The sequence below is a fragment of the Pelodiscus sinensis genome, chromosome 4 (assembly GCF_049634645.1).
Source record: "Pelodiscus sinensis isolate JC-2024 chromosome 4, ASM4963464v1, whole genome shotgun sequence".
Classification (NCBI taxonomy): domain Eukaryota; kingdom Metazoa; phylum Chordata; order Testudines; family Trionychidae; genus Pelodiscus; species Pelodiscus sinensis.
The window spans coordinates 11,499,194-11,512,429 of record NC_134714.1 but is presented as its reverse complement, the minus strand read 5'-3'; the positions used below and the strand labels follow the sequence as shown (position 1 = coordinate 11,512,429).

General features: G+C 45.5%; 2 protein-coding genes across 16 annotated transcripts in view; one reads left to right on the top strand and one right to left on the bottom strand.

The window, feature by feature from the left end:
• KIAA0586 (KIAA0586 ortholog) overlaps window positions 1-10,423 on the bottom strand; it is a 115,593-nt gene extending 105,170 nt beyond the window's left edge. For 8 of the 15 annotated variants that reach the window (XM_075926295.1, XM_075926308.1, XM_075926305.1 and 5 more), the window contains exons 1-5: window positions 9,889-10,423; window positions 9,500-9,606; window positions 8,935-9,281; window positions 6,472-6,557; window positions 4,282-4,339 (exon numbers count right to left, since the gene is read on the bottom strand). In XM_075926295.1, the coding sequence (XP_075782410.1) occupies window positions 4,282-4,339; window positions 6,472-6,557; window positions 8,935-9,244 (454 nt within the window). In that variant the 5' untranslated portion in view covers window positions 9,245-9,281; window positions 9,500-9,606; window positions 9,889-10,423. Of the gene's footprint in view, window positions 1-4,281; window positions 4,340-6,471; window positions 6,558-8,934; window positions 9,282-9,499; window positions 9,719-9,888 lie in introns of those variants that run through there. The other 7 variants (XM_075926296.1, XM_075926298.1, XM_075926301.1 and 4 more) reach the window with 7 other exon arrangements.
• A 45-nt stretch (window positions 10,424-10,468) lies between these two features.
• TIMM9 (translocase of inner mitochondrial membrane 9) overlaps window positions 10,469-13,236 on the top strand; it is a 12,323-nt gene continuing 9,555 nt past the window's right edge. Inside the window, exon 1 of the mRNA XM_006135249.4 lies at window positions 10,469-10,548. The gene's annotated coding sequence lies outside the window, so the exon portion shown is untranslated. The remainder of the gene's footprint in view (window positions 10,549-13,236) is intronic.

The following is a 13,236-nucleotide window of genomic DNA, read 5'->3' as shown; positions in this document are numbered from 1 at the left end:
TGCTGAAACTGATCAGTTTCAACAGTGGCTGAATCTGGACGCCAGTTCTGACTTACATACAGATTCAACTTAAGAACCCCAGGCATCCCCAAGTCAGCTGCTGCTGAAACTGATCAGCGGCTGATTCCAGGAAGCCCGGGGCAGGGGCTTCCTGTAGTCAGCCACTGGTCATTTTCAGCAGCTGCTGACTAGGGGACACCTGGGGCAGAGCAGCTGGGGTGCTGCTGGGTTGGTCCAGTGGCACCCAGAGCGGCACTACGGGACCAACCGGCAGCGCCCCAGCTGCTGTACCACAGGCATCCGGAGCAAAGCCACGGAGCACGGGGGCAGCGGGACAGCCCAGACGCGCCGTGGCTATCCTGCTGCCCTCGGGCTCCGCGGCTTTGCTCTGCTCTGCTCCCCGTCCCCCAGGTCTGCAGACCAGGGGGAGGGGGAGCAGAGTAGAGCAGAGCGGCGGAACCCGCGGCCAGCTAACAGCCCAGACGCGTCTGGGCTGTCAGCTGGTCGCGTGCTCCGCTCTGCTTCCCCCCCCCCCCATGGTTTGCAGACCAGGGGGAGGGGGAGCAGAGCGGAGCAGAGCAGAGCGGCAGAACGCGCGGCCAGCTGACAGCCCAGACGCATCTGGGCTGTCAGCTGGCCTCGTGCTCCGCTCTGCTCCCCCCCCCCCCACCCTGCAGATCAGCGGGAGGGGGAGCAGAGCGGAGCACAGCAGAGCGGCGGAACGCGCGGCCAGCTGACAGCCCAGACGCGTCTGGGCTGTCAGCTGGCCGCGTGCTCCGCTCTGCTCCCCCTCCCCCTGGTCTGCAGACCAGGGGGAGGGGGAGCAGAGCAGAGCGGAGCAGAGCGGAGCAGAGCAGAGCAGAGCTGCAGAACGCGCAGCCAGCTGACAGCCCAGAAGCGTCTGGGCTGTCAGCTGGCTGCGCGTTCCGCCGCTCTGCTCTGCTCCGCTCTGCTCCCCCTCCCCCTGGTCTGCAGGGGGGGGGGGGAGCAGAGCAGAGCGCGCGGCCAGCTGACAGCCCAGACGCGTCTGGGCTGTCAGCTGGCCACGCGTTCCGCCGCCGCTTTGCTTCCTCTCCCTGGTCTGCTCGAGACCAGGGAGAGGAAGTGCCCCGTTCGTAACTGCGGATCCGACATAAGTCGGATCCGCGTAACTCGGGGACTGCCTGTACTATAGTTTCAACTAATTTGCCTGGTACTGATGTTGGACTTACTGGGCTGTAATTTCCAGGATCACCTCTAGAGCCCTTTTTAAATATTGGTGTTACATTAGCTATCTTCTAGTCATTAGGTACAGAAGCTGATTTAAAGGATAGGTTACAAACCACAGTTAATAGTTCCACAATTTCCCATTTGAGTTCTTTCAGAACTCTTGGGTGAATGCCATCTGGTCCCGGTGACTTGTTACTGTTAAGTTTATCAATTTGTTCCAAAACCTCCTCTAATGACACTTTCATCTGGAACAATTTCCTCAGGAAAAAAATACAGGACAATGTAGCACTTTAAAGACTAACAAGATGGTTTATTAGATGATGAGCTTTCCATCTTGTTAGTCTTTAAAGTGCTACATATTCCTGTATTTTGTTTCAGCTACACCAGACTAACACCGCTACATTGCTATCACTATTCTCAGAAAAAAAGAATGGCTCAGGTTTGGGAATCTCCCTAATATCCTCATCTGTGAAGACTGAAGCAAAGTATTCATTTAGCTTCTCTGCAATGACTTTATCATCTTTGAGTGCTCCTTTAGCATCTCGATTGTCCAAGGGCCCCATTTGTTATTTAGCAGGCTTCTTGCTTCTGCTATATTTAAAAACATTTTACTATTACTTTTTGAGTTTTTGGCTAGCTGTTCTTCAAACGCCTTTTTGGCTTTTGTTATTATCTGTTTGCACTTAATTTGACAACGATTATGCTCCTTTCTATTTTCCTCACTAGGATGTGACTTCCACTTTTTAAAAGATGTCTTTTTATTTCTCACTGCTTCTTGGACTTGGCTGTTAAATAACCATTAGTGGTTCTCTTACTGTGTTTTTTAATTTTGCGTATACATCTAAGTTGGGCCTCTATTATGGTGCCTTTGAAGTTTCCATGTAGCTTGCAGAGATTTTACTTTTGTCACCGTACCTTTTATTTTGTGTTTAACTAACATCCTCATTTTGTGTAGTTCCCCTTTCTAAAATTAAATGCCACAGTGTTAAGCTGCTGAGGTGTTTTTCCCACCACAGGGATGTTATATTTTATTACATTATGGTCACTATTTCCAAGTGGTCCAGTTATATTTACCTCTTGGACCAGATCGAGAATTGCCTCTCCCCTTGTGGGTTCCTGAATCAGCTGCTCCAAGAAACAGTCATTTAAGGTATTAATACATTTTATCTCTGCATCCTGTCCTGAGGTGACATGTACCCAGTCAATATCAGGATAATGGAAATTCCAGACTATTATTTAGTTTTTCATTTTGATAGTCTCTCTCATCTCCCTTAACATTTCAAAGTCACTATCACAGCACTGATCAGGTGGTCGATAATGAATCCTTACTGCTATATTCATATTATTGGAGCATCGAATTACTATCCATAGAGATTCTATGGAACATTTGGCTCATTTAAGATTTTTATTTCATTTGATTCTACATTTTATTTCACATATAGTGCTATTCCCCCACCAGCACAACCGGTTCTGTCCTTCTGATATATTTTGTACCCTGGTATGAGTGTGTCCCATTGATTGTCCTCATTCCACCAAGTTTCCGTGATGACTATTATATCAATATCCTCCTTTAAAATGAAGCACTCTAGTTCACACATCTTATTATTTAAACTTCTAGTGTTTGTGTATAAGCACTTAAAAATGTGTCACTATTTATCCATCTGCCATTTCCTGATGACTCTTTTTCATTTGTGTCTCATCTGATCTGACCCATACATCCATCCTCTCCTCCTGACTAGAGCACAGATAATCTCTATTAACCTCCCCTAACAGATGTCTCTGTTCAATCCATGTGCCCCTCGCACCCGTCGGCTTTCCTCCAGCCCTTAGTTTAAAAGCTGCTCTACAACCTTTTTAATGTTAAGTGTCAACAGTCTGGTTCCATTTTGTTTTAGGTGGAGCCCATCCTTCCTGTATAGGCTCCCCCTATCCCAAAAGCTTCCCCAGTTCCTAATCAATCTAAACTCCTCCTCTCTACACCACTGTCTCATCCATGCATTGCCCTGCCTGCCTACCTACCTGGCCCTGCAAGTGGTACTGAAACCATTTCAAAGAATGCTACCATAGAGGTCCTGGTTTTCAATCTCTTTCCTAGCAGCCTAAATTTGGCCTCCAGAAGCTCTCTCCTACTCTTTCCTATGTCATTGGTACCTACATGTAGCATGACCACTGGCTCCTCCCCAGCACTACACATAAGTGCATTTAGATGTCTCAAGAGATCTGCAACCTTCGCACCAGGCAGGAAAGTCACCATATGCTTCTCCTGGTCATCATAAACCCAGTTATCTGTGTTTCTAATGATCAAATCCCCCATTACTAACACCTGCCTTTTCCTAATGACTGGAGTTCCCTGCCCCGGAGATGTATCCTCAGTGCAAGAGGATACCATAACATCATTTGGAAGGAGGGTCCCAACTATGGGATCTTTTCCCTCTGCTTCAGTTGACTGTTGTCCTTTCCTGAGCTTTTCATCCTCCTTAACAGCACAGTGGTTGTCTGACTAGAAGTGGGACAAGTCTACAATGTCCTGGAAAGCCTCATCTGCATATCTCTCTACCTCCCTTAGCTCTCCCAATTTATCCACCGTGGCCTCCAAAGCCTTTACGCAGTCTCTGAGGGCCAGGAGCAACTTGTACCGAAAGCGTATGTATACCACCTGTCCATAGGGCAGGTAGGTAATCATACATGTTATATTGGGTGCAATAAACAGGATAGCCCCCACTCTGCTGCTGGGCTTCTGCCTGCATTCTCTCCTACAGATAAGGAGATTCTCAATAAGGGTGTGTCTAAACTACATGGCTCCGTTGACGGCAAAGGGAAATGAAGCCGCGATTTAAATAATCGCGGCTTCATTTAAATGAAAATGGCTATCGCACTGTGCCGATCAGTTGATTGTCAGGTCAGCGCAGCAGTCTAGACGGGGCTCTGCCGAACCCAGAACCCTTCGTCGGCAGATCCTTTATGCCTTGTGAAAATTATGCCTCGTGCTTACAAATTATTTGATAGGTATTTTTCATAATAGTTATTTTCATAAGAAAACAATATTTATAGATGTCTAATATTTTGTCTTACCTTCTGGTCTATTTCCATCTTCCATTACTTGCAAAGGAACTCCTTTTACAGCAGCTTCCTTAGGGACAGGAGTGAGAGAAAAACAAACAACAATATATATCAAGAAGAATATATATTTGAATTGTTTACTTGTGCACCCTCTAACCTAGGGTACTATGATATATGATACTTTTCTTGACAGTAATGCACATATTCTAAAACTAAGATGTAATCTCTATTAAGGAGTTTATTTTGCATACTGGTGGCAAAAGGACTTCATACAGATAGCGACTGCAGGACTGGAGCCATATAATGGAATTCATTTCAGAGACAGACTTTGAATAATCATGCTCTACTAGCTGGGTTGGAAAGATAAAAATCCAGGATCGTACCCTGAACCATAATGTGGAGCCGAAAAACAGTACTCTACAGCAGTGCTTTTTAACATTTCTTCATTTTCAAATCCCTAAAAAATGTCAAATAGAGGCACGGGTCCCTTTAGAAATTCAAACTCTGATACGCAGAAGTCTTAGACTGAACTGAATTGAACTATAAACGTTGCATGTGCACAGCACAGCATTTGATGCAATATGAGAAAGGATATTAAACTGTGGGCTTCTATGGTAACGACAACACTTCTGGGTTTTGACCTGTAGGTGGGAGCATTCACATACTTTTGAATAAAAACAAACAAAAACAGAATACTTTTTTGGGATCTGAAACTTTCTTTTCAGAGTCATCTTTTGCAGACCCCTCACACATGGTCTGTAGAACACAGTGCCCTGCAGTCACTGTTTCAGCCTATGAATAGGGCTAATAGCTACAAGTCCTATTTGTCACTACTAATTGTCACTGGATCTAGTCTGAGTTACGGAGAAATTCATTTGCAGTCCCATCACACCACAGGAGAATTTTATTTTTACACATGACCATGTACAATGGATTCACTAAAAACAGACCTCAAAAAATACAGACTAGTAAACAGAGCAAATACAAAAGGAGAAACTGAGCTAAAAAGGGTCAGACTTAAATATTAAAAAAAACTAAATAGATTGATACAGAATCATAGAATACCATTCTAGTCAGTTTCAGCAGCAGCGAACTTGGAGAAGTGGCGGGGTGGAGAAGAGCAGCTGGGGGGCTGCTGGGCGCCAAGCAGGGGGGTGAGGGGCGGCGCTGCGGGACCAACCCGGCAGCACCCCAGCTGCTCTACTCCACCGGTTCCCCAAGTCCGCCGCTGCCGAAACTGACTAGTGGTGGACAAGCAGCAGAGCAGAACAGCTGGGGTGCTGCCGGGTTGGTCCCGCAGTGCCACCCCTCACCCCCCACTTGGCGATAACTATTGCAGTCTGACGGGTGGGGAGCCTGCTTCCCACCTGGAAACTCTCGGCAGTGGCGTGGGGCTTCCTCCACCTTCCTGCAAAATGGCGGAGGGTTTGCCCCTCGCCGCGCCGTTCCCTGCCCACCCCCTGGACACAGTGCAGGTCCCGGACCAGTCACAGCCTCCCGCCGGAGTACCTCCCGATACTCTGGCATATTTGATAATCCGGCACCACCTAGATCCCAAAGGTGCCGGATTATCGGAAGTCTACTGTAATATCTATTTAAATGAATGAGGTCAGGAAGCAATAAATAAATAAATAAATAAATAAATAGCCATATTAAAGGTCTTCAGGAAATCGTACTGATTTGTGCAACTGAAGGAGCAAAAATTTTATAAGACTAATTATACCATAATTTGAAAAACCAATTACTGTAGGAGTAACATAAGAAAAAGAGGCATGCATACTCACTATACACTAGATAGGTTAAAAATACAAAGGCTCAGATCCTACAAAGATTATGCATGGGCATTATGGACGTTAAATTTAGTTTAATCAATCCATCGACTAGTCGATAAGTAGGGGAGCCACAGCAGGGTTAGCTCCCGGCCTTAGGAGCTAACTCCGCTGTGGCTCTGCCTTTTAAATGTATTAACAGCCGGCAGGCTCTTACTACATTTAAATAGCAGAAGTGCAGTGTGGGGGCCCCAGCACGAGCACGGACAGCTAATTCCTAGGCCAGGCCGGGTCCCCCCCATTGGCACTAGCTTTTTAAATGTATAAGGAGCGGCAGGCTTAATTAAAATCTTATATAAAAATCTTTTGAGATGCAAGTATGGTATACAATTAAGGACAGACGAATCAGGAATAGAACAGTAACTTTTCTGACCTTCTGTGACAGTAGTGTGGGTTCCATATCACTGTCTAATGAAAGAAGATGTTCTGAATTTCTTTCAGCCAACCTACTCTGGCCAGCTAAAATAAAAAAAGTGTTGTGTATTACTCATATTTAGCCATTTTAAATGAACTTTAGTTTCTAGGTGCTAGCTAAAGCTACGTATTATATTACCTGACAGACATCTAAGATACATTTAAAAAAGAAGAAACACTGTTAAAGGCATGTCATCAACTTAAAAAAAATTAACTGAAAATGCTTTACTTACTATTGTAATAAGTACCAAAACTTACTAGAACTTAATTAGACGAAATTATGTACTATTTGTTTTTAGTTTACTTTGTATATTTGTCAGTTTCACTGTTTCATCTGTGTAAGTAGTTAATAAAGTTCAACTGTTTTTGTAGGACTTTCACAAAGCAACAACCAGGAAAAAAACAAGTGTAAAATTCTAATTTTAATAATCACAATAATTACCTGGAAGAATATGGGGAAACTGTAATATCTGAAACTCATTTCAAACACATTAAAAAAAACCTGACTACCTTTCAAGTTAAAGGTATTCCTTTTAACATGAAAATATTATGAAACTAAAACTGTGTGTCACTAGAATGACTTTTTTGAAATACGGGCAGTCCCCGGGTTACATCAATCCGACTTACGTCAGAACCCTAGTTACAAACGGGGGGAGGGGGGACGCACTTAGTGCAGGGTGCCTCCCCCACTGTCGCCGCCTCCGGCGGCGCAGGGGGCACTTCCCCCCAGCAGACCAGGGAGACGCGGAGCGGCTTTTCTCGCCGCGGAGGATGCGGGTCTGCTGGGGGGAACAAGACACCAGCAAAAGGGGGCACCCCAGACCAAAAAATTAATTTCCTAAGGAACAGCAGGAGCAGCAGGCAGAGAGACCCATTGTGTTACAGTCCCCACCTTGGGAGCAACAGCTCTTTCCCTCTTCAGCACTAGAGCTGCAAGTATCTTGTTAGCGTCACGTGAAATTAACAAGTCCCTTCCAGCCTGGCAGAGGTGAAGCTGAAAAATTACCCAATGGTGTGGGTGGGCAAGAATGGGGAGGAGCAGGACAGAAGGGAAGAGGGGATAAGCCCCAACCCCACACCCTGGCTGGAGCGGAGCAGGGTAAGCCCCGAGGCGATGGGTCTGGTTGCAAAGTGGGTGAGTGGACAATGAAGACCCACCTGTGGCTAAACTGTTCCCAACACAGAATTTTTCTTTAAAATTAATCCTGTGGATAAATTCACACACACACACACACACACACACACTTCACAGGAAGGGATTTCCATTTTCTGCTCAGCAGAATACAACAACAGCTTTGATTGTATCAATATTTCACTGTGCTCTCCAATGACTATCGATTACACTTAATGCCCATTTTACTGAACCATCTGTAGCAAATTCTATTTGGAACAGTAATATGCATTGAATAAACTTTTTTTAGTTATAAAAAACAAAATTTCTGACTATTAAATGAATAACTGGGATCTTTCAGGTACCCCAAAAGGAAGATTTGGATATAGCATGAAACACTGAAACTTATGATCAATTTTTAATTAAAATATCAACCAAAAAAACCTTCATAGAAAAACACATACTGTTTTGATTAGAATAAGGAAGTTGGATGAGAATCAGGGTCTTTTCCACCTAACTCTAGCTCCCCGTCCCCCCCCCCCCAAAATATGTGCCAGTTCCGACTTACATACAAATTCAACTTAAGAACAAACCTACAGTCCCTGGCTACGTCTACACTGGCCACAATTTCCGGAAAAGGGATGCAAATCAGGTAAGTCAGGATAGGGAAATCCGCGGGGGATTTAAATATCCCCCGCGGATTTAAATAAACATGTCCGCCGCTTTTTTTCCGGCTTGGGGAAAAGCCGGAAAAAAAGCATCTAGACTGGCGCGATCCTCCGGAATAAAGCCCTTTTCCAGAGGATCTCTTATTCCTACTTCGAAGTAGATTTGCATCCCTTTTCTGGAAATTGTGGCCAGTGTAGACGTAGCCCCTATCTTGTACGTAACCCGAGTACTGCCTGTATCCACATCAAGCATTTAATATCTAGCACCTTTCTATTACTCTCTAAACTGACAGTAAATATTCTTTCTAATCTCAGTAGGGTTTGGTTGTCATACACTGGGAAATCTATTAATTCTGTCTCAGAACAAATTAATCTATCATTTTTAAAGAGACAGAGAAAGCTAACGCTTGAGATCTTTCCTCCAATACAGTGCTACAGAAGGACTTGCAACAGACTTGCAGAAGTACAGCAGTTACACATTTATACAAATGGCCGCATTTTAACATCCCCTAAAAACAGTATAGTGAATTGATATACATCTTTACAAAGAACATTCCTAATATAAATATGTCCATAAATGACATGCTAGGAAAATAATTTGATTAGACAAATTACCCCAGAGAAAAGGAGTTTGACCACATACTTTGTGTAATGCTGTTGGAAGCAGTGACAGTTGATCTATTCAGCTGAAATTTGTTTGCTGACAATGCTGGAGGAATATATGATGTTTTGTCTTTTATCAAAGCTGCACCATCTGCCTGGTAGGGAGAAGACACTTCACGAAGCTTCTTTACTGAAATTTTAACTCTTTTTTTACTGCAGTCAGTAGCTGCTGTCCAAGTGCCAGTGTGTTTTTCTTTTGTGTGGAGACTAGTGGAGCGGATAAGTACGTCGCCAGCTGTGACACTAGCCATAGAGTCCAGGCTGATACTGGAATTACTTTCCCCCTCCATGAAGAGCCCACAATGCAGCTTTCAACCCTCAATCAACCTATTAATGGAATTTAATAACATGATTATCAAATTAAAAGTGGCAGTTTATTCATGACCATGCATTTACAGTATTATGGATGGGGCACCCACATCACAATAACTAGGATTAAAGAAATAAGAACTGAGGTGGAGGAGAGCAGTGTGAGAGATATTTACCAGGCTGTCAGGCTCTGACAAATTACCACGCGATCTAAGCCAATATATGCAACTAGTTACCTCCTGCGTCTCAGCCCTCGCCGTTTTACTACGGGAGGGAGCAGGGACTATCTATCCCAACTGGCTCCGATATGCCTAAAGCCACCGTCATTTGGTGCAGCGCCAACCTGCAGCAATAGCGATAAAGTGAGAACAGGATGCAACTTACATGTTGAGAATTGGGACGCCCTTCTCCCCACGCCAGGGCGCAAATTCCCGCGCATGTCCCCCCCCAACTGCTCCCCCCCCCCCGCAGGCTCCCCTCCCACCCCCACTATCTCCTGCCAGGGCACAGGGTCACGCCCCCTCCCTCTCCTAACCCCCCCCCCCGGGCACAGAGTGCACAACCCCCCACGGCTCCCCCCACCAGCAGGGCACAGGCTCACTCCCTTTCTGCCCCTCACACCCACCGCTCTTTTCCCCCGGAAGCTGCAGCACACCCTCATTCAAACCCTTTCCCGCAGCCCCCGGAAATGCTGGTTACCAAGGTAACAACACCAGCTACATCGACAACGCCCGCCGCTTCCACCTCAGCGGCACCACCCCGCCCGATCCTTTCCCAGGCCGCACCGCGCGCCCATGCGCGACTGCAGGCTGCCAGGCACCGCTCCCCACCCCGCCCATCCAAACGCATGCGCGGTGGGATCCGCTCGCGCGAGACGCATGTCCACTGCGCATGCGTAAAGCCGCCTCTCACGGGAAGACTGTTCTCTAGCGCTACGTGGTCCCCCTTCCTTATTGTCCGCGATACAATCAACCGCCCTCCGCGTTAATGCTGTAAAAGCCGCCTATGTCTCAGCTCTGTACTCCGGGCGCAGCTTGTTCCGGAAAGGCCGCGCCTCCTTATTGTGGCCCCCCGAGGCACTTCCGGAGCAAGGGGGACACTTTACAGAGCGACACCCCCTTGCTCCACGGGACGAGGTAAATCTATCGGCGGACCCCTATGTGCCGATTCGTGTCCACGCGAAGGGCGGGGCAAAACGTAGCGAATTTACGGGGCGGAAGGAGGAGCTGAAGCTGCCGGTTCCCCACGTGTTCGGGGTGGTGGACAGGCGCTGAGTGTAGAGCGGGTGAGTAGCGGAGCGAGCCCCGATTCCCTAGGCGGGGGCGGGCCGTGAGCGCCCTGGGTGGGGCCCTGCACCCGGGCAGCCTCGGGACGCCAAGGTCAAGCGAATCCGCCTGGGTTCCCTCCCTGGGCCTGTGTGACCGGGGTGGGGGTGCCTCAGTTTCCCCTGTGTGGTGGGGCGGTGCTGCTGCTCCCTGGCTGGGGGCTAACTGTCAGGAGAGGCTGTGGGGAGCAGGACGCTGTTAGACCCGTTCCCTGCCGCCTCCTCGCGTGTTTCTAGCTCTGCCGAGACTCCCGGGGCCCGTCGCCTCGTGGTTGCAGCCCAGGTGCACGGTTCAGGGCTACTCAGGCTGTCGAGGGAACGGAGTGGCACGCCAGGGGATCTTGTACAGATTAGACTTTTCTGCCTGAAAAAGAAGACGCAACATGGAGACCTAAAAAGACTTTGCCGTTGCTAGCAATTTTATGTGGCAGATGCTCAGGTGCCACGGAGCGACCTGATTCCCTGAAATAGATTTAGCATTTTGAAGAATTGCTGTAAATATATCCATTGTCGTAGAGTAAGACCACTCCATCACTTAACATGACCTCCTGTATGTCATAGGCCACCTATAACACCCACACACTAAACTTGACCAAAATACTACAGCCCGTTGAAGATTAGACTGTTACATTCCATAGGCTAAAGACCCCCACAGTAGCGTGAGATATCATGAGATAAGCACAAGATAGCTGAAGAACTGTAAGAGCTTTGTGATAACCTACTGTGAAGGTCATTCACCCTATATAAATAGGATAGTAGCAGCATTGTTTTTAATATATTCTAAAGCCAGAAGAAATCACTGTGATCATGTAATTTGACCTTTCTCATAACAGCCCAGAGTATTTGTCCAAAGTACAGTATTGTATCTCATGGTTATTTATTTTATGATACTTTAATAATTTCCTAAAGAAGTTCATATATTTTATATGTCAGGAGTATGTGGGTGAGGTTCTGTTGCCTGCAGACTTTAATTCAAAGAGCTCTTAAAATAGGAAGATTTCAATCCTTAAGTATCTATAGCAAAAAAATCTGTCTCTGATATTAAGTCTCTATTTGACCAGGCATTGCTATGGCTTCATACAGCAGTTTTCACTAATATTTAGCTCATACTTTGTGATTTTCATCCATAGATTTCAAAGCAGAGAGAAAGTCAGAGTATTTTTGTCCCTATTTTACAGACAGGGAAAATGAGGCATTGGGAGGTAAAATCATTTATCAGTATCATCCACCAATGTAATGGCAGACCTAAAAATGGAACCCATGTCTCCATAGTACAGGTCCTGTGCGTTATCCACCAGGCCAGGGCTACTCAACTTTGAAAGCTCCAGGGACCACAATGATACTTCACAACACTTATTTGCAGTTATTGTTTAGGCTCTACACAATTACAACTGCGGTTGTAACCTACTTTCATGAGACTTATATGCAACAAATATGGTTGAGATGCATCCACTCAGAAGCTTTTTTCCCCAATGCAGTCATGTATGAATATAGTTTTTATGTAGGCACCACATTACATAACTGTTTATACCTTCTGAAGAAATCTGGCCGTATAGTAAACCAGGGTATCTGGAGGCCTAGAAAAGATACTATTAATATAATCTGCTCCAGGTAGGAAGTAAAAAAGTAGTGTGTGCATTGTTTGATGCTGGTTATTGTGCAACATTTGAAAGAGATGCAGGATTCAATAGTATGAAATAGTCCAGGGCTACTCAACATGCAGCCCATGGTGCGGTTTGGGTTCACACAGGACTCAACACGTGGCCTGCAGGTGGGATCCTTTGAATATGACCTCCACTGGGAACGTGCTCCACAATGGCAAGTCAATATAATGGTCTTCTGCTGATATGTGTTTTAGTAGTTAACTTCCTGGACTGTCATTGCTCATTAAAAGTGCTTCATGTAGGTGGAAATAAGGTAAATATTGCATTTTATTAATATCAGTAGAGCTGACTTAAATGGGGCCTGCATATTCTGTAGTCTTGCCTTAATCGTTGTATTCATGCCTGTCGGTGTGAAAGAAGCTATTTGCAGATATGTTTCCATGTATATGCAACAACACTTAAGTTGTGGCCCTCAGCATGCGTTATATCATTGTGGCCTCCAGGGCTTCTGAAGTTGAGTAGCCCTGAAATAGTCTGAAGAATGTAAGTTTTGGAGAAAAGTTAATCTATTGCACTTATTCTTGATGCAAGAGAAGAGACTTCATCATGACCTGAGACAGGCTTTCAAAATTCATTAAAGGCGCTAATATATTTGATCTTATCTTCGTTAGAGATTCAGAAATTAAACGATATAATTTCAAAATTAGGAATAAATAGTTATTCTGCCTGGAATTCCCTGTTACACACAAGATAATAAATGTAAGTAATAACTAATTGTGAATAGAATGGGGAGAGAAAAGGACAAATTCAGACTCCTTTTTCCTGTCTGCACAGACTTCGTTGGCATTTTATTGTCCACTTACATAGACTGGAACTTGCTTGTTTCAGGGATGAATCTGTCCTGCTGACCTTGTGCCCTGGGGTATAATGCATGCAGTATTTGAGTATAATTTCTGTATTACTTAGAATAAAAATATTTTATGCATAATTATATGAAGAGCATCACACAAGGTTGAAATAAAACAATAACAAAGTACAGTAAACT